The 27,880-nt window shown below is 48.1% G+C and overlaps 1 protein-coding gene across 1 annotated transcript; it reads right to left on the bottom strand.

The window, feature by feature from the left end:
* Positions 1 to 312: 312 nt before the first annotated feature.
* LOC123409415 (probable LL-diaminopimelate aminotransferase, chloroplastic) lies at positions 313 to 26,544 on the bottom strand. The gene is made up of 10 exons (XM_045102325.1): positions 26,465 to 26,544; positions 26,297 to 26,382; positions 26,132 to 26,199; positions 25,916 to 26,032; positions 25,581 to 25,643; positions 1,991 to 2,095; positions 1,859 to 1,909; positions 1,355 to 1,675; positions 999 to 1,205; positions 313 to 923 (listed from the first exon to the last, which is right to left on the bottom strand). The coding sequence occupies exons 1-10, from the start codon at positions 26,542 to 26,544 to the stop codon at positions 630 to 632; spliced, it is 1,392 nt and encodes a 463-aa protein (XP_044958260.1). The 3' UTR covers positions 313 to 629.
* Between the last annotated feature and the right edge of the window lie 1,336 nt (positions 26,545 to 27,880).

Here is a 27,880-nt window from a genome sequence, read left to right as displayed (position 1 = left end):
CGCAGCCGAGACGCCGGATCCACCTCCCGCACGGCTACTAGCCTGCCGTGCCTCGCCAATGGAGCCGCCCCTCCAGATCCGGGACTCCGCATGCAAAGGAAGGGCAGCCTAGGCCCCGCCGCCACCATCCTTGGCGCCCCGGGCTTGCCCGGCGGCTGCCTCAGGCGGCGGCGAGGAAGGGAGGGGGAGGGGGAGGGGGAGGCGGCTACGGTTGGGAGGGAGGGAGGGAGGGAGGGAGGAAGGGAGACGTGCGTCCTATAAGAGCAGGGTGAAGCTAATGCACCAAAAACATTTTCCATATCCAACCCAAAATGATCTGTGGCAGCATCTTATTAGCACAATCCGACCACCTCAAAGTTTGGAGTAAAGTTATTATTACCGGGTTTGGATTGGCTACATTGTGGATGACGAGCGGATGTGAGGCAAATACTACCATGATCCAGGCTCGCAGCAATTCAGCAAGAAAATTCAAATGGTTACGAACAGAGCCAACACTCAGAGGAACAGAAACAACATGCTGTCTCTGTTCTAACATTGCCCAGTAGCTTAGAAGAAAATCTCGTTTTCCAAAATGCTTCTGGGTTCTTATTGGTTCCCTAGGGAGAGGATGATATGGGCTGAATTAATCCTCATTTGTATAGCTGCTTCAGTCTTCTTGCAGCTTCAATGATGCTCTCTCTGTGGCCAAATGCGCTAACCCTCACAAAGCCCTCGCCGCCAGGCCCAAATCCACTGCCAGGAGTAGTAACCACATGAGCCTTCTCAAGGATCTCGGCAAAGACATCCCAAGAATTACGGCCAGGAAAGTGCACCCACACATAGGGAGCATTCTTGGCACCATAAACGTTGAACCCAAGCGATGTAAATGTGTCAACAATGATTTTGGTATTCTCCTTGTAGAACCCGATAACGTCTTCCATAGCCTGCGTGGGATTTGGAATGAGAAAAGGTAATGGGGGAAGAAACGATGTAAAGACTTCAAAGCACTGAAACCCTACCTGTAGACCCTCTGGTGAGAGGCAGCCTAAACCGCCGGCTTGAGAAATGGTTGATGCACCATTGAAGGAAGTGCAGACTATGCGGTTGAAATCTTTAGCAACTGAATGCCCGTCAGAGAAAAGGAGCTCCTTAGGGACCACGGTCCAACCCAGCCGGACACCGGTGAATCCAGCATATTTAGAGAAAGATGCTGTTTCCATGGCAACCTACAGTTTACCAAACCATAATATACAGGTCTAGTTGATGCAAATTATTTGTTAATGATCAGAACACTGGCACCAAACGATTTGTGGAAACTCTTTAAAAAATTCAAAGGATGGAATGGAGAAGTTAAATATTGAAAAATAGGGCCAACCTCTTTTGCTCCAGGAATTTCAAAGATGGATTTGGGGCTGTCATCTGATATGTACATGGCATAAGCAGAATCGTAGACTATTATGGAACCATTGTCCTTCGCAAATTTGACTAATTGTGTTAGTTGGTCCCTAGATGCAGCAGCACCAGTAGGATTGTTGGGTGAACAAAAGAATATGATATCCGTCCGTGGGACACTTGAAAGATCAGGGAAAAAACCATTTTCAGGACTGCATCTCATGTATTCAATATTTCCGTACTTCTGAACATCCTGCTGATACAAGTCAGTTTGACCCATGATAACACTTGAATCAACATATACCTGTTGAAACGGAAGCATCATATTAATTTTGGTACAAAAGTACAAAAAGAAATAGTTTACAATGTTAACAAGATGATGACAAAAACATCAAGTATATCACCACAAACATCACTTAGGTTTGAGAATCACAAATATCCAAGGAAAAACAACTGAAGTTTCACATCAATTGCAGAATCTTATTACGGGATATGAAGGGTCTTGAGCTGCAATCTTCACATTAGATCCAAATAGAACCTGTAATTTTGGAGGACAAAAATTATCAGCGATAATGTAACGTGCTAACTGAAATGAAGGGGGAGAAGAGACATTCTGAACCTGTAGACGAGAAATGTCACATTTTGCACCATCAGAGACAAATACATCGGCTTCTTCAATACCAAGATCCGCATAGTAGGTTGCAGCAATTGCCGCCCTTAGTTTCTGTACAAAACAATTAATGCACCATTTTTTAGTGATAGAAATAACATTTTAGGATAGAGGATGTAAAAAAAACAGCCAAAGATATCTTCAAACTCATTGTAGACAAAATCATAAGTCACACAAGTATTTGCATGGGCAAGTAAAAGATAAGTAAGTATCTGTTATGACCGGCGTACACTACAGCCGGAGGAGGCCCAATGACGCCGGTATTTAGGGGCTTGGCCCAACTTACCGTATTTTTAGTAGCACACCAGGAATTATATAAGCACATGTAAAGACTCGTTTTAAAGACAAGAAGTAGCAATTATAATTGCTTGGCTTCTGTCGAGACCCCAAAACCCTAGCCGCCCTTGCGGCCCTTCTTCCCAGCATGATCACGGCGCCCCAGCACTGTCGCCCGCGCCTCCAGCTTCGCCAACCCTCCTTCCACCCCTACAACCTAAGATCATGTCCTGGTAGGAACCCTGCTCCTATCAATCTGGTATCAACTGTCTCGGGTGCGATCATGTCCTCTTCTCGGCGCACCGCCACCCTTCCGCCACTAGCCACCACGACGCCATCCCCTGCTCACCACGGCAAGCGCGCCGGCCTTGCTGGGGCCGATCGCATCTACGTCGGGCTTCACCCCCCTTGTCTTCACCCTAGAGGAGATGACGGCTGCGCTCAGGGAGCTCGGTCGGGCAATTGCGGGCATCCGCACCTTCCTCTCGGAACCCTATGCCCAGCCGCCGCCGACTCCCTTCGCCCCCTCCATGGCGCTGCTGCTGTCACCGCCCCCGCCGATCTCGGGCCTGGGGGTACCCATCCACTAGGTCCGGTTTCCCCCCGTCCCCATTCCCGTTACTGGCCTGGCTCGTCGGGTCCCTCGGCCCGGTCTACACGACCGCCTCGGGACAACCGCACGTGTCGCCGCCAGCGACGTCGCTCCCGGCCATGCAGTACGGGGGACCCACCAGTGCCGCGGGCCCATACGATGGCGTGAACGGTCCCCTATTCCACGGTGGCACCCTGATGCCCGCATACTCGGCTCTGTCGTCCTCGTTGTTCAGCGCAGAGGGGGCGCACCCGACCGCCATCCACGCCCAGCCACCGCCGAGATTCTCCAAGCTGGAGTTAGCCAACTACGACGGCACCGTGGACCCCCTGAATTGGCTCAACCAATGAGACCAATTTTTCAGGGGACAGTGCACGTTCGCATCCGACCGCACCTGGATCACGTCCTACCACCTTCGGGGAGCAGCCAAGACGTGGTACTACACCCTCAAACAGGACGAGGGCGGCATGCCACCATGGGAGTGATTCCGCGAGGTGTGCCTCTTGCGCTTTGGGACGCCGAGACGCGGGGGACGGCTGGCGGAGCTTGGGCGCCTGCCCTTTCTCTCCACGGTGCATGACTTCGCCGACCGCTTCCACGGACCGGCATGCCACACTCCTGGAGTCTCGGCCCCGCCAGCGGGCCAAGCTCTTCGTGGGGGGGGTGGGGTCTACCGGAGCACATCCGCGTGGACGTGGAGATGCGCGGGCCACAAGACCTTCAGACGGCCATGTACTATGCCCGAGCCTTCGAGCACCGTACGGTGGCCATGCAGTAGGCGCCGTCGCCCCGGGCCGCTCGCCTGGATCACCGGCCGCCACCTGCCGCGTCGGGACGTCCTGCCCAGGGTCCCGTGGCGCCCAACACCGGCTAAGCAACTCAAGCGCCGTCGCCAGTGGTTGTGCTACAACTGTGATGAACCCTACGTTCCGGGCCACGTTTGTCGGCGATTCTTCTACTTGAAGGCTGCGGACTACCTCGAGGGGGACGCTTCCACTGCCGGGCTCGGCGACCTGGCCGCCCCACATGATGTCGAGGCCGCCCTGGGGCCCGCGAACGCTCTCGTGGTCTCCCTCCATGTTCTCGCGGGTATCCGGATGGAGAAGACGATGTTGCTGCTGTTAGAGTATATATAATATAGCTATGTACCCGTTTGTACTTATCCCATTGTATAAGGGGTTTCTTGCGTATATTCCACACATGTACATGTATATATATCGGCCTATGGCCTCATGGGAATACAAGTTGCATATTTCCTAACACGGTATCAGAGCCTAGGTTCTTTTTCACACGCGCAACTCGTGCTCTTCCCGATCCAATCTTCTGCACAGCCGCCGACGATGTTTCTCCTACCCGTGGCTGCTTTGTTCCCTGCTGAAGGCAGTCTCGCTGGATCTCGCCGCCAGGATCCTCCCGCCGCAAGGCTGCTCGCTCTCGCGCCTCCCCGCCGATCCAGTCGCTCGCGCGAGTCCAGCCGCCCGATTCAGTCGCCCGTGCGAGCCCCGCCGATCCAGTCGCCCGCGCCCGCCCCGCTCCAGTCGCCCCTCCAGTCAACCGCCCCGATCCAGTCACCTGCGCATGAATGTCCTCCCTGCCCGCGCCTGATTCCGCTGCTGGTGATCTGCTATTCTCACATCAACGGCCTCACGGGAGAGCCTCACGGGAAGTCGCTGGTTCCTGCTGCTGGTTCTCGCTGGTTCCTGCTGCTGTTGGTTCAACTGCTGCTAGTTCTGGATCTTGTGGTCTCACCGGATTCCTGTTGCCGTTGGTTCTGATGTCGCTGGATCTCGTGGCCAACTGGGGCTGCTCGTTCCCGTGACTTTGTGTTCGCTACAGATGTTTCTCCTGTGGGTTGTTGACTAAAAAAATGTTTCCCTCAGGTCTGCATGTTCCTTGCTGCCTGGTGACTCATGTTGCTCCCGTCTTGCATCTGGGTCGTTCCTCGACGTTGGATGGTCGTTCGTTTCTATCGTTGTCCCTTTCGGCGTCTTCCGCAGGCTGTGGTGGTAGTTTTATTACTGCTCCTCCTGCGAGCTCCACATATGTTGATTGTCGCTCTTCCTCGACACCTCTCGCGACTTTCATCGGTTATACTGGTGCACATGACTCCATCGACTGTGTTCGCACATGTGTCTACCCTTGGCGCTTGGTGCTTGTCTGCATACGGCCTCGTCTTCACCATCGGCCTTTGCAGACGATACTGGTCATGCTACATCGTCACACTTAGCGGCTTCCACAAATGGTGGTGGCCGCTTCTCTCCCAGTGCTATTTCGTCGCCTACTTCAGCTGTGTACTTCATCGAGGAGGAGATTGCGCGCCTTCGCGCCTTGTTGATTGCCTCCAATCTCTGTTATCGGATGCATCTACATCGACATCTTCATTTGCGCCCCTGACTGAGCGGAGATTGTGCGATTTCGATGCCTGACAGCTCCATCTTATGGTTCTTCATCGACAGGGTCTATTGATTCTGCTAGGGACTCTTCTGGCATTGTGAGACCACCTTCTACACAAGCAGGTACATCCCCATGGATTCTTGATATTGGAGCATCTTTTCATATGACTCATGATTCATCCACTATGTCATCTACTCGACCTTTCGATTCTCCTGTTCATGTTCTTACTGCTGATGGTACTTCTCTCCCCGTTACTGGCTGAGGCACTCTTAGCACTGCATCTTTTCATGTTCCCGATGTTGCTCATGTTCCTTAGCTTACCATGCAGCTCATTTCTGGTGGTCAGATTGTTGACTCTAGTTGCAGAGTCATTCTTGACTTTGACTCATGCTCAGTTCTGGACCGTCACACTAGTGCTCTTCTTGGTGTTGGTCCCCGGCGCCGTGACTCTCAGGGTCTCTCGGAGCTTGACTAGCTTCACCTTCCACCCGCTGCCACGGCAGCCAGTCTCTCCACCTCTGTTGCTTTGTCTACCGGTTCTTTTCAGCAGTGGCATCATTGCCTTGGTCACTTATGTGGCTCTCATCTCTCATCCTTAGTTGGGATCTGTCTCTGGCGGTGTGTCTTTTGACTGTTAGGGTTGTCGGCTTGATAAACAGGTTCGGTTACCTTATCCACATAGCGAGACTGTGTCTCAACGTCCTTTTGACCTTGTTCACTCTGATGTCTGGGGTCCATCTCCCTTTGCTTCGAAGGGATGCCATCGCTACTATATTATCTTTATAGATGATTTCTCTCGACATACGTGGATATATTTCATGTCTTCTCTGTGATAGCTTGGCTTATTAGGGATGATAGACTACTCATATCAATAAGGAATTCCTTCTTTTCCGGGAGCCCATTCGAACAGAACTCTCAGGTTAAGCGTGCTTGGCTTGGCTTGGAGTAGTTCTAGGATGGGTGACCGACCGGGAAGTTGGTCCCGGGTGCGCATGAGTGAGGACAAAGTGCACAGAAAAGACTAGTATTGATATGTGGGGCCAGTCTAGATCCCGCCAGGAGTAACGACCGCCGGCGGGTGTGTCCGGGCGTTACAAGTTTGGTATCAGAGCCGACCCTCGCGGTTACACGGATGTTTGCGGACAGGTGTGCGGTCATGTTGTTCATGACGTTTGTGACCCGTCGTGGCACACGGCATGGTACATGTACTGGACTGGATGCACAGACGTTTGTACCAAGAGGGAACGCTCCTGTGGCCCGACGAGGACGTCGGTTCCTCTGAGTGGTGGTGTATGTGATAGCTTGGCTTATTAGGGATGATAGACTACTCATATCAATAAGGAATTCCTTCTTTTTCGGGAGCCCATTCGAACAGAACTCTCAGGTTAAGCGTGCTTGGCTTGGAGTAGTTCTAGGATGGGTGACCGACCAGGAAGTTGGTCCCGGGTGCGCATGAGTGAGGACAAAGTGCGCAGAAAAGACTAGTATTGATATGTGGGGCCAGTGTAGATCCCGCCAGGAGTAACGATCGCCGGCGGGTGTGTCCGGGCGTTACATTCTCGTAGTGAGGTCTTATCTATCTATAAGCGTTTTGCTGCCATGGTTCACACTCACTTCTCTTCGCGTATTCGAGTGTTTCGTGCTGACTCTGCTGGAGAGTATATCTCCAAGATGTTGCATGGATTTCTTGCTGAGCAGGGTACCTTTGCTTAGTTTTCTTGTCCTGGTGATCATGCTCAGAATGGTGTGGCTGAGCGCAAGCATCGTCACCTTCTTGAGACAGCTCGTGCGATGATGATCGTTGCCTCTCTCCCGCCTCAATTTTGGGCTGAGTCCGTCTCCACCTCCACCTATCTCATCAATCTACAACCTTCCGCTGCTCTATAGGGTGGTGTTCCTTTCGAGCGTCTTTTTGATCGTTCTCCCGATTATTCGATGCTTGGCTTGGAGTAGTTCTAGGATGGGTGACCGACCGGGAAGTTGGTCCCGGGTGCGCATGAGTGAGGACAAAGTGCGCAGAAAAGACTAGTATTGATATGTGGGGCCAGTCTAGATCCCGCCAGGAGTAACGATTGCCGGCGGGTGTGTTCGGGCGTTACATTCTCGTAGTGAGGTCTTATCTATCTATAAGCGTTTTGCTGCCATGGTTCACACCCACTTCTCTTCGCGTATTCGAGTGTTTCGTGCTGACTCTGCTGGAGAGTATATCTCCAAGATGTTGCATGGATTTCTTGCTGAGCAGGGTACCTTTGCTTAGTTTTCTTGTCCTGGTGATCATGCTCAGAATGGTGTGGCTGAGCGCAAGCATCGTCACCTTCTTGAGACGGCTCGTGCGATGATGATCGTTGCCTCTCTCCCGCCTCATTTTTGGGCTGAATCCGTCTCCACCTCCACCTATCTCATCAATCTACAACCTTCCGCTGCTCTATAGGGTGGTGTTCCTTTTGAGCGTCTTTTTGATCGTTCTCCCGATTATTCGATGCTTCGTTTGTTTGGTTGTGTTTGCTATGTTCTTCTTGCCCCTCGAGAACGCACCAAACTGACCGCTCAGTCTGTTGAGTGTGTCTTCTTAGGTTATAGTGATGAGCATAAGGGCTATCGTTGTTGGGATCCTATCGGTCGTCGGATGCGTATCTCTTGGGATGTGACTTTTGACGAGTCTCGTCCCTTCTACCCGCGCCCATCTTCCTCGACCTTTTCAGTGGAGGATACCTCTTTCCTCACTTTTCCTCACACACCTATCGCCCCCATCGAGCCTTTGTCTATTTGTTTTGCTACATCTGCTTCTCCACCTCTTGTCGATTTTACGCCACCATCTCCCACGGTTTCCTCACCTAGCATGTCACCGGATTCTGCACCTTCATCTTCGGTGACTTCTTCGTCTCCACCCCCCAATTCCACCTTGGCGATTCATCCTTGCATTGCTCCATCTTTTTCCTCAGTGTTACACTCATCGTTCACGTCATTGGATGCCTCTGCGGATGTGTCGTCCTCCTTGTTTCAGCCTACCTATGGCTTACGTTCTCGTCCTCGTCCGCTTGATGATCGTCTTGGATTTCCCACCGCTGGTGCTGCTGTTCTTGAGCCGACTTCTTATCGTGAGGCTGTTGTTCATCCTGAATGACAGTTTGCGATGGCAGGGGAGATTGGTGCTCTTGAACGCACTCGTACATGGGATCTTGTTTTCCTTCCTCCCGGTGTTCGTCCCATCACTTGTAAGGGGGTCTACAAGGTTAAGACTCGCTCCGATGGTTCTTTTGAGCGTTACAAAGCTCGTGTTGTGGCTCGTGGCTTTCAGCAGGAGCATGGTTGTGATTACGACGAGACTTTTGCTACTGTGGCCCATATGACCACTATCGTACACTTCTTGTCATGGCCTCTGCACGCCACTGGTCTGTATCTCAGCTTGATGTTAAGAATGCCTTTCTTAATGGTGAGCTGTGTGAGGAGGTGTACATGCAGCCACCACCTGGGTATTCTGTTCCTGATGGCATGGTATGTCGTCTTTGTCGCTCTCCCTATGGCCTTAAGCAAGCCCCCTGCGCTTGGTTTGAGCGTTTTGCCTCTGTGGTGACTCCGCTGGTTTTCAGCAAGTGCTCATGATCCAGCATTGTTTGTCCACCTTTCTCCTCGTGGTCAGACTCTTCTTCTTCTCTATGTTGATGCCTGATCATCACTGGTGATGACCCCGAGTATATTTCCTTTTTAAAGGCCCGTCTTAGTGAGCACTTTCTTATGTCTGATCTTGGACCTCTTCATTACTTTCTTGGAATTGAAGTCTCTTCTACCTCTGATGGCTTTTTTATATCCCAGGAAAAGTACATCCAGGATCTTCTTGCTCGTGCTGCTCTTACTGACGAGCGCATTGTTAAGACTCCCATGGAGCTCAATGTTCACCTCCATGATACTGATGGTGACCCTCTGCCTGACCCGACGCGTTATCGTCATCTTGTTGGCAATCTTGTCTATCTAGTTGTCACTCGTCCGGATATCTCTTATCCGGTTCATATTCTGAGTCAGTTTGTCTCCGCTCCCACCTCGATTCACTATAGTCACCTCCTTCGTGTTCTCCGATATCTTTGGGGCATGATCTCTCACCGTCTATTCTTTGCTCGCTCTAGTTCTTTACAACTTCATGCCTATTCGGATGCTACGTGGGCTAGTGATCCTTCATATCACCGTTCACTTTCTGCTTACTGTGTTTTTCTTGGTGGTTCTCTCATTGCCTAGAAGACGAAGAAACAGACCGTAGTTTCCCGTTCGAGTGCAGAGGCTGAGTTGCGAGCGATGGCTCTTTTGATGGTAGAGGTGACTTGGTTACGGTGGTTACTTCAGGATTTTGGTCTTTCTGTGACCACACGTACTCTGCTTTTATCTGAAAGTACAGGTGCTATCAGCATTGTGCACGATCCTGTGAAGCATGAGCTCACCAAGCACATTGGTGTTGATGCTTTCTATGTGCGTGCTGGTGTGCATGATCATGTTATTGCTCTTCAGTGTGTGCCTTCCGAGTTACAGTTGGCGGATTTCCTGATGAAGGCCTAGACTAGAGCGCAACATGGCTTCTATCTCTCCAAACTCAATGTTGTTCATCCACCATGAGTTTGAGGGGGGTGTTAGAGTATATATAATATAGACATGTACCGTTTTGTACTTATCCCATTGTATAAGGGGTTTCTGCATATATTCCACACATGTACATGTATATATATCGGCCTATGGCCTCAAGGGAATACAAGTTGCATATTTCCTAACAGTTGCCGGTGACGATCAATGGAGAGTGCCTCCTAGCCCTGCTGGGTACGGGCTCCACACATAACTTTCTATTGAGGTCCATCATGCGCCGCCTGGCGCTCCAGCCGACTGGAAGGGAGCAGCTCCAGGTCACCGTCGCAAACAGTGATCGACTCCCCTGCTAGGGCATTGCGCGACATGTTCCCCTCATCATCGATGACGAGCACTTCGCCATCACGTGCGTCGGCATCGTCTTGGGCTGCTTTGATTGCATCCTCGACATCGATTTTTTGCGGACCCTAGGTCCCATCCTTTGGGACTTCAATGTCATGACGATGCTCTTATGGCGCATGGGTCGCCACGTCCGATGGGAGGGTGTGGGTGCCGCTGCCCTAGCAGGCCTCCAACCAGAGTTGACGCGACCTCCATCGACCCCCCGCAACCCCTGTTGGCTCGCCTTTTGCAGCAACATAGCAACCTCTTCGACGAGCTCTAGGGCCTTCCACCAGTCCGGCCCTACGACCACCACATTCACCTACTAGCACCGCAATCGTCGCCGTGCGATCGTACCGCAACCCCCAACTGCAGAAGGACGAGCTGGATTGGCAGTGCACGGCCATGCTCGCCAAGGGCATCATCTGGCCGATTACCTCACCGTTCTCGGCGCCGGTGCTCCTCGTCCGGAAGGCCGACGACTCGTGGCTTTTTTGCATTGATTACCGTGCTCTTAACACCAAGACATCCAAGGACAAATTTCCGATCCCTGTCGTTGAGGAACTCCTCGACGATCTCCACGGGGCACGCTTCTTCACCAATCTCGACCTCCGCTCCGGCTACCACCAGGTGCGGATGCACCCGGACGACGTCACCAAGACGGCCTTTCGCACACAGCACGGCTACTTCGAGTTCTTGGTTATGCCCTTCGGCCTCGCCAATGCCCCAACGACGTTTCAGGACCTCATGAACAACGTCCTCCGTCATTACTTGCGGCGGTTTGTGCTCGTTTTCTTCGATGACATTCTCATCTACACCTTGTCCTGGGCGGAGCACTTGTAGCACGTCGCCATCGTCCTCAACAAGCTTTGGGCGCATCATCTACACCTCTAGCGCTCTAAGTGCTCATTCGGCACGACGCCTGTTGCGTATCTCGGCCACATCACCTCGATAGAGGGCGTCGCCATGGATGCCGACAAAGTCCCGGGCGTCGTGAGGGCAACAATCGCCACGGGCCGTCCATGGTTTTCTCAGACTCGCGGGCTACTACCGGAAGTTCATCTGGGAGTTCATCCTCATCACGGCACCGCTCACGAGCCTGTTGCGTCATGACGCTTTTACCTCAGACACCGACGCGACTGAGGCCTTCCAGACACTCAAGAAGGCGCTCACTAAGGGGTCGGTCCTCCACATGTCTAACTTCGACAAGCTATTCACAATGGACTGCGAGCCTCGGGCGTGGGGTTTGGCGTCGTCCTTCATCAGGGCACGGGACCTCTCGCGTTCTTCAACAAGCCTTTCGCCGCGCGCCATCACAAGCTCGCGGCCTAGTACCGGGAGCTCATCGGCTTGGTGGAGGCAGTGCGCCACTGACGACCGTATCTATGGGGACGGCCATTCCTTGTTCGCATGGATCACTACAGCCTCAAGTTCCTGTTGGACTAGCGCCTATTCACCGTTCCGCAGCACCAGTGGATCAACAAGCTCTTCGGATTTGACTTCACAGTCGAGTATCGTCCGGGTCTCCTCAACACCATCGCGGACGCGTTGTCCAGCCGCGACACCGACCACGACACGGGTGTCGGCGATACTGAGGGGGCTTCCCTTTGCATCAGCTTGGGGCCCTCCTTTGCCTTCTTTGATGACATCCGCCGAGACACGGCGACCGTCACGGATGCACATCACCTCCGTCAGCGCCACGAGGCGGGTGAGTTGCATGAGCCGTGGCGCCTTGACGACGGTTTGCTCCTGCACGGGCGACGTCTCTTTGTGCCGGATCACGGCGATCTACGCCACCAGACCATCCTGCTGGCACACTCGGCCGACCACGAGGGTGTGCAGAAGAGACTTCACCGCCTCCGAGCAGACTTCTACATACCTGGCGACCGTGTGCTAGTGCAAGACTGGTTGCGGTCCTGCGTGATTTGCCAGCGCAATAAGACAGAAACACTGCAGCCCGTGGGACTGGTCTAGCCCCTTGCGGTGCCCTCTCAGGTCTGGACCGACATCTCCATGGATTTTATCGTGGGCCTTCCCAAGGTGTGTGGCAATTCCATCAACCTCACAGTGGTCGGCCGCTTCTCCAAGTACGTGCATTTCATCGCGCTCGGCCACCCCTACACCGCCACCTCCGTCGCGCGTGCCTTCTTCAATGGCATCGTCCGCCTCTACGGGTTTCCCTCCTCGATCGTCAGTGGCCGCGACCCGGTGTTCACCGGCCATGTCTAGCGCGATCTTTTCCGGATGGCGGGTGTCAAATTGCGTCTGAGCACGGCGTTCCACCCGCAGACCAACGACCAATCCAAGGTGGTCAACAAAGTGATTGCTATGTACTCACGTCGTGTTACAGGTGGTCGCCCACATGCGTGGGTGGACTGGCTTGCATGGGTGGAGTATTGCTACAACACCTCCTACCACTCCGCCATGCATGCCACACCATTCGAGGTGGCCTACAGTCGTTCCCCACCCTCCATTCTCCCATTTCAACCGAGGACGGCCCAGACTGAGGCGGCGGGCGACCTTCTTCGCAACAGGGATGAGATCCCTGCTGAGGTGCACTAACGTCATCTCCAAGCTCAACAACTGTCCAATAAATACTATGATGCCCACCACCGCGAGGCGGAGTTTGCGGTGGGTCATTGGGTGTGGCTGCGGCTTCTCCGCCGCAACACGCAGTCACTGGACCCACGAACCAAGCGCAAGCTGGTCCCTCGCTACGTCGGGTCGTTTCCGGTGTTGGAGCGCATCGACAACGTCACCTACCGCCTTCAGCTACCGCCGGGCGCTCGCATCCATGATGTATTCCATGTGGGGTTGTTGAAGCCCTTCCACGACAAACCGTCAGAGGCTGCGCCAACTCTTCCCCCAACCGCCGACGGTCATCTTCTTCCGGGTCCGGCGAAGGTGTTGAAGGCCCAGCAGAGCCGAGGTGTTTGGCGTCTGTTGATCCAGTGGCAAGGCCTTCCGGAGGAGGACGCCACTTGGTAGCAACTCGAGGAGTTCCGCCAGCATTTCCTCGACTTCCAGCTCGAGGACGAGCTATGTGCGCATGCGGGGAGAGATGTTATGACCGGCGTACACTACAGTCGGAGGAGGCCCAATGGTGTCGGTAGTTAGGGGCTTGGCCCAACTTATCGTATTTTTAATACCACATCAGGGATTATATAAGCATATGTAAAGACTCATTTTAAAGATAAGAAGTAGCAATTATAATTGCTCGGCTTTTGCCGAGACCCCAAAACCCTCACTAGTAGAAAAGACGGCTTTGGTCCACTTGATGAAATCCCATTAGTCCCGGTTCACTCAAGAGCCGGGACCCATGAGGGCATCGGTCCCGGTTCGTGAGGCCAGGGCGCCGGCCGGGCATCGTGGGCCATTGGTCCCGGTTCGTGTCACCCCTTTGGTCCCGGTTCCAGACACGAATCGGGACCAATAGGCCGGCAACCGTTTGTATCCCCTTTAGTCCCGGTTGGTGGATCAAACCGGGACTAAGTGGTGGTAGCAACCATTCGTATCACCATTTAGTCTTGGTTGATGGCTCAATCCGGGACTAAAGGTCCAAATAGTTCGCCTCCCGCGTCGTTTCCAGCGATGAAAAGCACAAACGAAGCAGAGTCTCTCGCCATTCTCTGTTCTTCTCCTCTCTCGCTCTCCTCTCTTCTTCCTCTCTTCTTCCCCTTTCTTCTTCCCTTCTCTTCTCTTCTTCCCTTCTCGTCACCATGCCAACAACTCGCTTTGGAGAGGTGCTCGCACATGGCACGACCCAACTCGATGTCGTGTACACGAACGATAGCAGGGAGGTGCCGCATTTTCTTGGACAGTTGCAGGGATGGCTTGACGTCACGGAGGAGCATGAGAATTTCTTGGGGCTTGATCTAGAGTACACGGCTAATCAACAAGGTGTTGCCGTCATCCAACTATGTTTCAAACTCCATGTCTTGGTCTTCCAATGGGCGAGGTAAGTTTTGAGGCTTTCTTTGATCCAAGGTTATGAAAATTGCATATAGTAATCTCTCTAGGTTCCATTGGATAGCAATATGCAGTTTTATATATGTTCCATTGGATAGTTAATTGAGGGTTTCTTGCATAGGATAGCAATATGTTTCATTGGAATCCTATAAAGATCAATTTCCCTTTAGTTGTAGTGAAACAATTTTCCTTGTTGCATATTTGCAAAAAGTGGGAGAATATATATATATATATATATATATATATATATATATATATATATATATATATATATATATATATATATATATATATATATATATATATATGTCATAGTTAATTTACGGTTTCTTGGTCAATTCATAGGATATGAAAATTGCATAGGATAGCAATATGTTCCATTTGAATCCTAAAGATAAATTTCTCTTTAATTGTAGTGAAATATAGTTTAGAAATATTTAATAATTGCAAAAGTAAGTAAGAAAAATTCCTCAAATAACCTGCATGTTGCATGTTAATCATATTTGCTGATGTTGGACAATTTTCTATACTAAAAAGGTTGAACGAACAAAATGTTGCAACATCTAGGAAAGCTTAGAAGCAAAATGACCAAAAATATCGTCATTCAAGTAGAAGCATGTAACAAAATGAGAGTGCCATGTTTATGGTTTTCTGTATAAAAATGCAGTATGAATTGCATCGTTTAAAATTAGGTATGTTAATGTGTTTCTACAATAGAAAAGTTAGGGAGATGTAGATGCTGCAATGTCCCGAACTAGCATTAACAGCCATGTTACAAAAAATGGTAATGATGGCCATTTCCTAAATTGCTCCTAGTAAATATTGCATCTACTAGGAAAAGCTAATTTGTAGTATAAAAACATGATAAACAAACATCAACTTTGCTTTTAGCAGTCTCATAGTTGTAGTAGCAGGTGTAGAAGCATTTTATTTAGCATCATGAGGTGGCAAAAGAAGAAGATAAAAAACTAAAGTTATACATATTTCATGCTAGAAGCAGTAGTACTACATACTACCTTCTTTGTCGATAATCTTGTACTTTCCCCGCAAGAATGACACAAAATTTAGGTTGCTGAAGCTAAAGTTGTAGTGAAACAATTTTCCATGTTGCAGAATCCTAAAATATGTTTCATTTGAATCCTAAAGATTATTTTCTCTTTAGTTGTAGTGAAACAATTTTCCTTGTTGCAGTAGTATGTAACATTTGTTCCATTTTAATTTGTTGTTGTTGCAGTAGTGACAACCATTGTCCAGAACTCATGGACTTCCTTCACAGTGGCATACGTTTTGCTAATGTTGATATAAGGAACGACAAGCTCAAGATGAGGCACAACTTCGGTATTGAGCTACCAGTTCACTGCCACATTGATATCCAAGACAAATTCAAGCTTCAACATGACATGACTTCCATGGCTCATATGGCAGTCGCCTTGATCGACGAGAAGTACGCTGATATGAAGACCAAATTCCCAAGGTATGAGCACACAAAGTGGGAGATGACCCCACTTGACCCTATCAACATTGAGTATGCACCAAAAGATGCATACGCATCATATGAGTTGTATCGGAAGATTTTAATCCTGAACTATGGCCAGCGTCACCTCACACCAGCTTGGAGACATTCTGATTCAGACAAGTAGTGTTCAGAACGGCGAACACTTGTATATATATATATATATATATATATATATATATATATATATATATATATATATATATATGTACTACCTATTATTATGTACTGCTTAGACGAGTATTATTATATACTGCTTGGACCAATTTATATATGTCTAGTTTCTGTTTTTGCCGTTATAGTTTCCAAATTTGAATGGTTTAGCCCTTTTGTAACTTCATTCCCTACTTTTCATGGTATCATGCATTTCGAACACATATATATATAGCAGACCATTATAGTTTCCAAAAATGAAACCCCGATGAAGTTAGAAAAAATATCAGTAAATGCATGAAAAATAACAAATGAAGTCAGAAAGTGTTGAAAATTGATGATGTGGCCTTGAATGGTTCATTTTGAACACACAAAAAGTCTGGATTTCAAATAAGTACAAAAAATTGAAATCTTTTTTGTAACAGATGAGTTTTCGTAAGAAATCCTGATACTTCGAAAGAGATTGTCCGATTTGTACACGAAGTGCATCCAGTTTTTCCCGCAACCCTCTCAACTTTTTAGCAAATGCTATGTGGGTGAAACGATGATACTATGCCAACTTTCAACCTATTCAGAGTTCATTTGCAGTGCTTTTCAATTTCTGGGTCATTTAGCTTAAAAAAATCAGTAAATACATACAGAATACCAAATAAACTCAGAAAGTTTTGAAAATTGATGATGTGGCCTTGAATGGTGCATTTTGAACACACAAAAAGTCTGGAGTTCAAATAAGTTCAAAAAAATGAAATCCTTTTTGTACCAAATCCGTTTTTATTAAAATAGACATTTAAAATAACCTAAAACCTACCAAATTGAATACAATGATAAAACATAGTAATATTAAATAGCAGGAAAAAGAATCACTCAAAATTCTATTTTTTTAGTAAAGTCATTCACAAAATAAAATAAATAAAGTACATAACAAAACAAAAACTAGATTTTTTTTTTAAAAAATGCCACCTACTGGGCTACCACGGCCTGAATACGACTAGAAACCCAAGTAGAGAGTTGGCCCAGGATTTAGGCCCGTAGAAGCGTGCAGTTGAGAGGGGCTCGAGAGGGTGCGCGCACCATCGCTTATAAACTACTCCCGAGCTCTCTCTGCTAGCGAGGTGGGACTAAACATCCAACCGCACCGCGACTGTGGCAGGCACTGGCCTTTCGTGTCGGTTGGTGGCACCAACCGGGACAAATGACACCCTTTCGTGTCGGTTGGTGGCACAAACTGGGACTAAAGGTCTCTTCTTCCCGCCCTTTGGGCTGTTGAAAATTGACTTTTAGTCCCGGTTTGCGGCACCAACCGGGACGAAAGGGTGGCATTGGTCCCGGTTTGTGCCTCCAAGTGGGACCAAAGATTTTCGCATATAAGACAGGAGTTGTCGAAATTTCCCCAAATTCTCCCATTTGCCTCGACGTCGTCACGCTGCCAAAGCTCGTCGCCGCCCCGAGCTAATCCTCCTCGTCGTTGTCGCCCCCGATCCAGTCCTCCTCGTCACCACCGTCCCCGAGCCCGTCGTCGTCGTCGCCCCCGAGCTCGTCGTCGTCGCTGCCCCGAGCCCGTCGTCGTCGTCCCCGAGCCTGTCACCGTCACCCCGAGCCCGTCGTCGTCATCTCCGCCCCGAGCCCGTCGTCATCGCCGCCCCGAGCCCATCGGCCCCGGTGAGCTCCTCCGCTACCTAATTAAATTGGAATTTGCATATTTGTTTCTCTATTCCTGCAGATTTGTTTCTCGATTCCTGCCCATTGCTACCTAATTAAATTGGAATTTCCAAACAAATCATCAACGACATATATTAATTCCAGACTTATTCTTTAAATAGTAGGACTTTAAATAGTTGTAGAAATTGTTCTCGGCGTCGACGATGCCCATCCCGCATCGTCGTCGTCGACTCGATGGCGACCACCTGCTTGATAGGCACCAGCATGTGCGGAACTGGGCTCCGTCGGGCTGGCACTGGGAGGTGCTACCTTCTGGGCGCGCATCTTGGCGAGGAATCAGCTCCCGTCATCGACCCCGAGCTTCTTTGGTGGCGGTCGCGTGGGCCACTTTCGATGCGGAGGCAGCCGACCTCCGAGGAGGAGGTACTTCTCCGTGTGAGGGAGGAGGACGAGCACGTCCGTCAATACTTGGTTGTGTTGGACGCCAGGTTCTCCAATACCTGGCAGGTTCTTCAGGGATCTCACCCGAGCTATGATCCTGTTATGGTTCCTTCTCTATGGGTTTCCACCGCCCGTGCCTTAGTACAACGGTAACTCTTTGGGTAATCGGTTTGATGATGAACCGCGAGTGGAAGAGGTTATACTAGAGATGTATTCGAGATTATATTCGATAAAATTCGACATGTATTAAGTTGATTATTGGTTGTAACTAAAAGAAAAACCTTTTTGCCTCTTGAGATCTATTGCATTATATATCATAACGTACATGTTAGAGCATATCTCTCCATATGTGGTTTTGGTAATCGATGACAATTCCTATGGACTAATGGTTGCCTTAAGTTATATTTATAGGATTTGTCCATAGGCACTTCTTGAAGTCCATCTGTTGGGTTCAAGGAGTTTATATGATGACCAAGGTGGTATTCAAGGTATTATCCAAAGAATGGTCATAGAGTCACAAGGTTGATCAAGATCGTCAGACAAAGAGTAAATCAAGATGATCAACACACAAAGCGTACAAGATGTATCGAGAGGGATCAAGTGATCCCATGGTATGGTAAGCATTGTCCATTACGTGTTTGTGTACTAACCCATGGTCTTCGTGAGAGTTCTATGTGGGGTTAGGTGTGTTTCCATGGGCTTGCGTCAAGAGGAAGATCTCATACAACCCATGGAGGATGATGTCAAGTGGTGATCGTCATCAAGATTGCGGTGTGCAAGTTCAAGTGGATCATCACGAAGATGTCATGCTTGAAGCTTGCCGTCCATTGTGGTGGCAATGGACTTGTGAAGATATGTTGAAGAGCGGCTCACCCATAGTGTGTATGGGGGAGCAATCAACTAGTCTTCATCAAGCCAACACAATCAAGAAAGGTGGTCCATCTTGAGGAAGCCAAGATCATCGTCATCTAGCTCAAGAGGACAAGGTGCAAGGTATAGGTTTGCCCTTGATAGGTTTTCTGTTGTAGGATAGATTGCCGTACTATCAAGGGGGCCTCTGAAGTGAGTAACTTGATCGTATCGTTCGTTGAGAGCTCAAACCATTTGCATCCTTGCATCATACTTCTTGGTTCTTGTTTGGTGTTTCTCTTGGTGAGTTTTAGAGCTTATGGTCATCTTCATGACAAGCTCGAGTTCATCGAAAACGGAGAACATATGCACCTTCTATGATGTTTTCAATGTTGGCGTTTTTGCCGGTTCTTCATTCATAGAGATCCACATCTCTATATCATTGGCTTTTTCATATCTGCATGTTCTTAAGATTGTTCTTGTCGTCCTGAATCCAACAAGCTTGGGTTTGCTTGATTCGGAGCTCGTATGCGAAAGTTATGACTGTTTCAGTGGTGAGCGGTAGTACCGCTTGTGCCAAGCGGTAGTACCGCTTCGGGGCGGTAGTACCTCTCTCTGAGCGGTTGTACTACGTCAGACTTTTTGCGAATACTTTTCCAAGCGGTGGTAGGCCCGATAGTAATATCTTTACTACCGTGGTTGTGCGGTAGTACCGCTCCTTGCCTAACGATAGTACCGCTTGCGCCACGCGGTAATACTGCTCCTCGCCAGCGGTAGTACCGGTAGGGGTAGCGGTAGTACCGTGCCTCACCAGCGGTAGTACCGCTGTGCACGGGCTGTAAGTGGGGGTAACGGTCTGATTCCTTCCCCCACTATATAAAGGGGGTCCTCTTCCCCCTTGGACTTATCCATCTCTTTATCTCGTGTTCTTCCCCCATTGTTGACCTTCTTCGAGCTTACTAACTCTCAATTCCTCCAATGATTCTTTCTAGTTCTTGAGGGAAGAGAGAGACGAGATCTAGATCCACATTTCCACCAATCACTTTCTCCTCTAAGTGAGGGGAATCCCTTGGGTCTAGATCTTGGAATTCTTCGTGTTCTTCTTCGTTCTTCCTCTCATTTTCCTCCCTAGCATTAGTTGCTTTAGTGGGATTTGGGAGAGAAGGACTTGGGCACTCCGTGTGCCCTTGCCATTGCATTTGGTGCATCGGTTTGAGTTATCCACGGTGATACGTGGAAATGAGAAGTTGACAAGCTTATTACCCATGGATACTTGGTACCCCTAGAAGCTTGGTGGTGCCTCGGAGCTCAATCATTGTGGTGTAAAGCTCCGGGAAAGCGTCGGGGTCTCCAATTAAGTTGTGGAGATTTCCCCGGGCATTTGTGGTCACCTTGAAGCCATATGTGCCATTGTGGTGAAGCTTCGTGGTGTTGTTGGAAGCCTCCAATTAAGTTGTGGAGATTACCCCAATCTTGTTTGTACGGGTTCGGTGACCGCCCTCAAGGGTCCCATAGTGGAATCACGGCATCTTGCATTGTGCGAGGGCGTGAGGAGATTACGGTGGCCTTAGTGGCATCTTGGGGAGCATTGTGCCTCTACACCGCTCCAACGGAGATTGACATCCGCAAGGGTGTGAACTTCGGGATACATCATCGTCTGTGCGTGCCTCGGTTATCTCTTACCCGAACCCTTTACTTATGCACTTTACTTTATGATATCCATATTGTTTCTTGTCATATATCTTGCTATCACTTAGTTGTTTATCTTTCTTAGCATAAGTTGTCGGTGCACATAGTTGAGCCTAGTTGTTTTAGGTTTTGTGCTTGACAAATTAAACGTTAGTTTTATTCTACATTTGTTCAAGCCTAAAACATAATTATTTCAAAGCGCCTATTCACCCCCCTCTAGGCGACATCCACGCCCTTTCAGTACATCTATGAACTATTCAGCATTTGGAAATGAAATATAAAAAAGTTTGTGCATGTTTAAAACATAGAAGTTTGTGTAATTTGGTTATTCATACAAGGAGCTAAAATATTTGCAGAAACTATGGATCAAAAAGACTTGGAACAAGACCAGTTGTTGGGGGAGATAATCCTCGACGGAGGTAATTTCTTGTCGTATCTCAACGACACCGATGGTCTGGAACGAGAGGATGACGGCTCGGGTGATCGAACAATGGAGGAGGAAGGACATGATCATGATGACGACTCCGGTGACTGAACGGAGGAGGGAGCTGTTGCAAAGTCCGACGAGGTATATATATTAATTAAGCCCGAAGGTATGTACATATATTAACTCTTCTTTCTTATTTTATAGCCCTCCGAATCGAACCAAACTTCGGTAAAGAGACGAGGCCCGAGGAGAAGGTTGTGCATTGATGAAAAGTTCACGATCACAACACTCGCGGACGATGGCCTACCGATTCTACCCAAGCGGACCAAGGACACATTGTCTGCTCAGTGCGGTGCTATTGTTAGGGACAACATCCCGATCAGCATCAAGCAATGGAATAAGCCTAAGGGCGACGACGTCCGTGAAGGTGATTATGTCACCGATAGGCGGAAAGATGATCTTTGGACCGCGCTGAAGGCAAATTTCACCCTACCGCCAGAGGAGGATCCGAATAAGCCAGATATAGAGCCACTGGTCAAGGCGTGTGCTCTTAAGAAGATGACACATCTATTAAGGAGGTGGAAGAATGATTTGAAATCAATGTTTGTCGACAAAGGGAAGACTCCAGAACTCATCGGCCGATTTGAGAAGATAAGAGATCACTGGCCCGCATTTGTGGCCTACAAGACATCGGACAAGAGTAAGAAAATGTCAGAGACAAACAAGAACAATGCCTCAAAGAAGCAGTATCACGATCGCACGGGGTCAGGTGGCTACCTCAAAGCCCGATCGTTCTGAGACAAAGCTGAGAATGACCTGATTGCTAAAGGGGTTGAACCACAGACATTGAGCTGGCCAGACCGTTCAAGGATTTGGTTCTTCGGGGTTGGGGGAACTTTGGACCCTGAAACAGGGAACTGTCGTTGGACGGACGAGCAACTTGCAATACCCATCAACAAGCTTTAGAAGTATATCACCGCAGCACAGGAAGGGACGTTCATTCCTGAAAGAGAGAAGGATGAGTTGATCGAGGCCCTAGGGAATGCTGAGCACCCTGGACGAACACGAGGCACACCAGGCTCCGTTCCATGGAAGGTCGGGTTTCCCGACGCAGGCAGTTACAGAAGCCGGGAGAGAAAGAGGAAAGTGGAGCTGAGCGACAAGCAGAAGATCCAAGCCAAGACTACAAAAACTTGAGGAACTTGAGAGCCAGCGAGAAGAGAGACGCCTCCTCTCTCAAGCGGAAGAGAGAAACCTCCTTCTCTCAGGCGGCTAGCAGTACAATCAGAGGCGGGAGGCAATTCAGATATGGTCCATCTCTCAAGCCTCTGAAGAAGTTACCATATGAGAGGACCAAGTAGGAAAAGAAGGACATATGTCATGCCGAATTGAGGGCCCATTTTGCAAAGAAAACTCCACCACAGAAGGAGAAGCTAGATCTGATGAAAGTGGAGCGTACTATCAATCAACTGAAGCGACCACCACCGCCTCCGCCGGATTCCAACTACGACCGCATTCTTAAAAAGACATATGCACAAGCGCGGCGGTCGGAACTACTTCAAGTGATGCAAGGTACTTAACAGAACGAAGCAGTGGGAAAACAATTCCCCATCTCGGCCAACAGGAGAAGCAATCGTGCCCCCCGCTCAAGGTGTCTAGCGATATCGTCGTCGCTAATCATCCGGGGATGGTGCCCGGTACCAATCCTAATGATTACTTGAGCATGATGTAATTTTTGAAACGCTGAGGTAACAAAAGAACAATATAAATACGTGCACGAAAAGACTCTCATCAAACCTGATCATCCTCCTCTAACAACGATGATGCACAAATTGCATGAGTGGTACATGAAAATCTGCATGGAGTCTGAAAAAGACGTTATGTATGTGGAAGTGAAACCAGAGCACGAATTCATTGGCCCTCGACAAACAACTCATGACTTCCTACTCCCTGTAAGTATTACTTCTATAGTTAAGTCTCTAGCTCAGCTTGTGCATTACATGTATATATAATTATCCTCACTATATATATTATGCAGATTGAAGATCGTCGAATTAAAAAAAGCAGGAATCTTCGACGTTGAGTTCATTAGCCCGGATGTCGTAAATGAATTGACGGCACAAAACTCAACCAAAGAGACCGAGGAGAACTTGCTAAACTCGTTCCTTATACATCAAAACAACAGGGAAATAATCTTTCCTTACAACTTCAAGTGAGTGTTGATGTCTTCTCTGTATACTCGGTTTCGCTTACTCGAGGTTAAGTAATGTAATTGATGAGTTATATATGCGTGCGCATATACCACTTTATTCTGCTATCCATTGACGTTGGCAGTGCATTAGTAACTGTCTTAGACTCGAGACGTAAAGCCGAAGAGGATTATGCGGACATGACTACAATGCTGAAAAGTAAGTTCAGTCAATACCGGGAACATATCGGCATGTAACTTTCGTTAATTTCCTGATATCAAGTAATCATTTTCTTTGCGTGGCAGGGTTTGGAAGAAGTTCGTCAATAAGGTTTCCGGTCTAAATAAATAGTTGTGATTTACGCACCCCAAAGTAAGTAGTACTAGCTAGTTTCGCGCATCTCTAATTGATTCAAATTTTCATCAATATATCATTACCATGCTTGCTTATGAGTTTGATTGAACTCTATTTTCGTAAAGTGTATGTACTAGAAAGAAGGAACTGTTTTATGTGGATACTACATATGCGAGTTCATTCGCCACTCGACCTCTGAGCGGGGCTTATCTAAGAAACTATTTGAAGTACGTAAATAATATTCACAATTTTATTTTATATATTATCATCAATTGTGTTGAGATTTATTCATATATATGCATGTATTGACCCTCTTCTTTAAATTAGATCTGGAAGATGCGGGATGAACTCCTATCATATGATCACATACGAGCAATTCAAGAAGAATTGACATGATTCTTTCTTGACCACGTCATACCTAAAGACGGAGAATACCATTCGGATTTGTGATTAGATCTTAATTAGATGATGTAAGTGATTGTAAAAGATGTTATATTGTATATATGTAGTAGCGTCGGATGTATTTACGAAAATTTGTTGTTCGAGCAAGCACGGAGAAACCCCATAAATTAACCCTCCAAAACCCCCTAAATTAACCCTCTAAAACCCCCACCCCCCTAAAAAAACCCCAACTCCGTCAGATGCTGACGTGTGGATGCCATTTGGTCCCGGTTGGTGTGACCAACCGGGACTAAAGTTTCTCCTACGTGGGCTCCCCGCATCGGCCATATGGAGACCCTTCTGTCGCGGTTGGTAAGCGAACCGGGACTAAAGGTTTTAGACTTTAGTCCCGACCCTTTAGTCCCGGTTTCAGAACCGGGGCTAATGGGCCTATGAAACCGAAACAAATGAACCATTTTCTACTAGAGCCTAGCCGCCTCTGTGGCCCTTCTCCCGAGCGCGATCACGACGCCCCAACGCCGTCGCCTGCGCCTCCAGCTCCGCCAACCCTCCCTCCACCCCTACAATCTAAGACCACGTCCTGGCAGGAGCCCTGCTCCTATCAGTATCAGCCCATTACGAGATGGTGGATCTCTACAGAGTACAGACAGAAAGCATTAGGCATGAAATTAAGAATTCAAAAACAGAATGACCAGAGCTTCAGATGCCATTAAATGTTACTAAACCTAGTACATGGATTAGCATAGCGCCTGTCCTAGTTAAATAATTCGGGATCGGACTAGAACAATTTTACAAGCAGGCGCTAAAAAATAATTACGCACACCTTCCGAACCATCTAATGATGTCTATTGATGGATTTAAAAGCAAGTACAATAGTATTGCCAGCTGCTAGCTATAAGTCATTGTCATGTCATCTATAGCGCATCTTATAGCCAACATGTATAATGGTTTATTACAAAAATGTACTATTTTTTTATTATATGACTCACCTTTCATGCTCACAAAATGCTTAGGAGCACGTGCTAGAGCTGGCTCTTAGCTAAGAGCCCACTTAAAGCAAGTACAATAAGGTACAGTCAGCAGGCTGTAAAAATTAAAATACTATATTTTTGCTGAGTTGGATGAGAGAGAAGAGGAGAGAAAAGGAAAGCGGGCTCTTCGTGAAGAGCCAGCTTTAACACGTGTTTTGTGAGAATGAAAGATGGGTCATGTATGATAAAAGTAGTACTTTTTTATAGCTACTATTGTACAAGCTAGTTATAAGATGGGTTATAAGACTGCTTATAGCCAGTAGTTGGCTATACTATTAACCATGTTTTTACCTTTTCTCTCCTCTTCTCTTTTCTCCAATTAAACAAAAATATATTAATTTAATCCTTATAACCAGCTGACTCAGCTCTGCTGTACTTGCATTAACTAGAAATAGATGGCCTTTAAGTTATGGTCATGTGCACAGCCTCCAGCCCTCCAACCTGACTACCTTTCATCCGAATATGTTACCAAGACATTATTAAATTGTGGTCTCATGAAATATTTTTTCTGACCAATCTAACGACATTATGTTTACATAAACAAATCTAAATTGTTCAACATATATATTCCAAGTCAAAGTTAGATAAATCTGATTGCATGCTTCCTACGAAGTCATCCATTTAAGATGGTGGTGAAATGAGAGGCGATATTACCTTTTCACCTTGTTCAGCTCCATAACCACTGTAGCCATCAACTGTGGATAAAGCATGCGCTCTCTGTGTTTATATGTAGCCCCGTCAAAGAACAATAATGGATTGCAAAAAGGAAATTATGCAACAGAATGAACATATGAATTTTCTTAGTCCACCCCTGCAAAGATGTGTACTGTGTCGGATATTTGAGTGCCTTTTACAAGGAAATAAACATGAGCATGAACCTTTTGCCCCCCTAAATGAGCTTTTGTCTTCCTTTTTCTTACTTCCTGAGATTAGCCAAGGTCTAAAGTAACACAACTAGCAATTTCTTGTTTTTAAGAATGATGAGATACCTCTGCCATGGCATTTGTTATGACCTCCGGAATGGGTTCGGTAGTGTCACCTACTCCCAGACTTATAATTTCTGCGTCGGGATGCTTCAGCAGATGAGCTGCTCTTCTTTTGGCCATCTGAATGGAAGGTGAGAGGCTACCACTATCAAAACCCAAATCTATAACACGATAGCATCAACAAGAAACAAAAATCAAAGAACAACAACACAACGATACCTCACGAAACAAATAGCCTGCTTGGAGCTTGGCTATGTTCGCATTCCGTGATACCTTCGTCGTGTAAGCTTCATCAAAAAGCATAATGTCTTAGTAAACTACTAGTAGGTTGAAATTTGAAAGTATTAGAATCGAGGTGTTGGAGAGAGAGAGAGAGAACAGTACATGTATCAGCGGCCGGAGAGCTGCTGACACAGCGTACATTAACGGGCAGCCTTCTCATCAGCCAAAGGTTGCTCGACTTCGACGCCCTGCAAGCATGTCACCAGTTAGAATAACTCATCAAACTTACAAAGCGCGCAGTACGGTACCGGGAGGTGGCGAGTGGGGTACCTGAGGGAGAAGGAAGACGGCAGAAGGAAGGACATGGGAGTGGCTTTGGTGCCGGGTGACGCGGTAGTTCCAGTCATCATCGGCGGCAATGAGGAGGGAGAATCAGTACCAGCTTAGTCCTGCCGACGAGGGAGTTAGGAGAGCACTTAGATTGGCCGAGATGTGCCGGGTCGGATGAGTCCACCAGCTCACTTAATAAATATAACACATATAAATAACACATTTCAGCACTTTAAATATAATATCCAGCAATAAAAAGCATATTCCAACATTTAAATATAACATTACAACAGTAAATGTTTGAAGAAAATACATCGCAGACTCGACAATGCACTAAAACAAATAATAATTAAACCAACACACCATATGATTCAATGGTAATCAATGCAACGCGTGTCTGAAATAAGGCTGGTTGTAATGTAGAGTATCATATAGTATTATCATGCATATGATCCTAGTATATGATACTATACCCGTAATGCATAGTATCATATGTTAGTATCATAGGGTAGTTCATTTATTGCCATGCAAGACACATAATAGCACATCATTTAATATGATACGGTATCATAATATGATACTCAACCCTCTCTTTCTTCATTTAATTCTATGCCACCTCATCAAAATTGCTTAGTTGACATGCATGATACTACCTATGATACTCTCATTACGGGCAGCCTAAGTTACAAATACTATGCAAACATTAAGGCCAACTCCAAACACGACGTCAAATCGTCCGTTCGCATCCGTTTGACAGTAAACGGACACAAGCCGGGTCCCAATGCACGGAACAAACGGATAAATGTTCGTTTTTGATCCGCTTTTGATCCATTCCTGGTCCAATTTTGGCCCACGTTTGCAGCAAAATGGACACGTGCGGACAGGCGCTACGCATGCCCTTGTCCTCCCCTGGCCCGCCCGTCGGTGACACACCCGTTCCTTTTTCTATTCCCCCTCCCCCAACTTCGGCCGCGCACCCCGCCCCACTCCCTTCTCGACCCTAGCCGCCCCCTCCGCCGCGTCCACGTAGCTACCGAGAACGACCGCGTGCTTGTCCACATTTTCTCCACGCCATCAGCTTTCCAACACCCCCCTGTCCCCGCCTCAGCGCAACCGACGAACAGTTATGGAGTGGATCTCGTCGGATTTGTGCGCAACAGGACACTGGAGGCCGTGTCGTGCCATGGACTGGCTGGGTACCGATCCGCACAGCCCGGGCAATGCCACAAGGCCGCATGCAGGTACTGACTCCGCCTCTAGCCACTCGGATCTACCCCGTCGACGGTTCCGCGCCAAAAACACCAATGGCCGTCATCCGGGCTCGATGCTGGCCCAAATGCCCGTGGTGCACCGATGCCATTCATAAAGTGCGACGACTGTCCATTAAAGGTCTTGCGCCGTGTGTCTAACACGTCG

Source organism: Hordeum vulgare, chromosome 7H (genome assembly GCF_904849725.1).
Source record: "Hordeum vulgare subsp. vulgare chromosome 7H, MorexV3_pseudomolecules_assembly, whole genome shotgun sequence".
Lineage (NCBI taxonomy): Eukaryota > Viridiplantae > Streptophyta > Magnoliopsida > Poales > Poaceae > Hordeum > Hordeum vulgare.
Note: the sequence above shows the minus strand (reverse complement) of the source record. Positions and strands in the feature narration are given on the sequence as shown.

What these genes read in the sequence shown, in the direction of transcription:
- LOC123409415 (XM_045102325.1), bottom strand. Translation starts at nt 26,544, where the DNA reads ATGATGACTGGAACTACCGCGTCACCCGGCACCAAAGCCACTCCCATG. An exon ending in TAACAAATGCCATGGCAGAG is followed by an intron (nt 25,644 to 25,915) that starts GTATCTCATCAT and finishes ATATAAACACAG; the next exon opens with AGAGCGCATGCTTTATCCAC. An exon ending in CTCAAGACCCTTCATATCCC is followed by an intron (nt 1,676 to 1,858) that starts GTAATAAGATTC and finishes CCGTTTCAACAG; the next exon opens with GTATATGTTGATTCAAGTGT.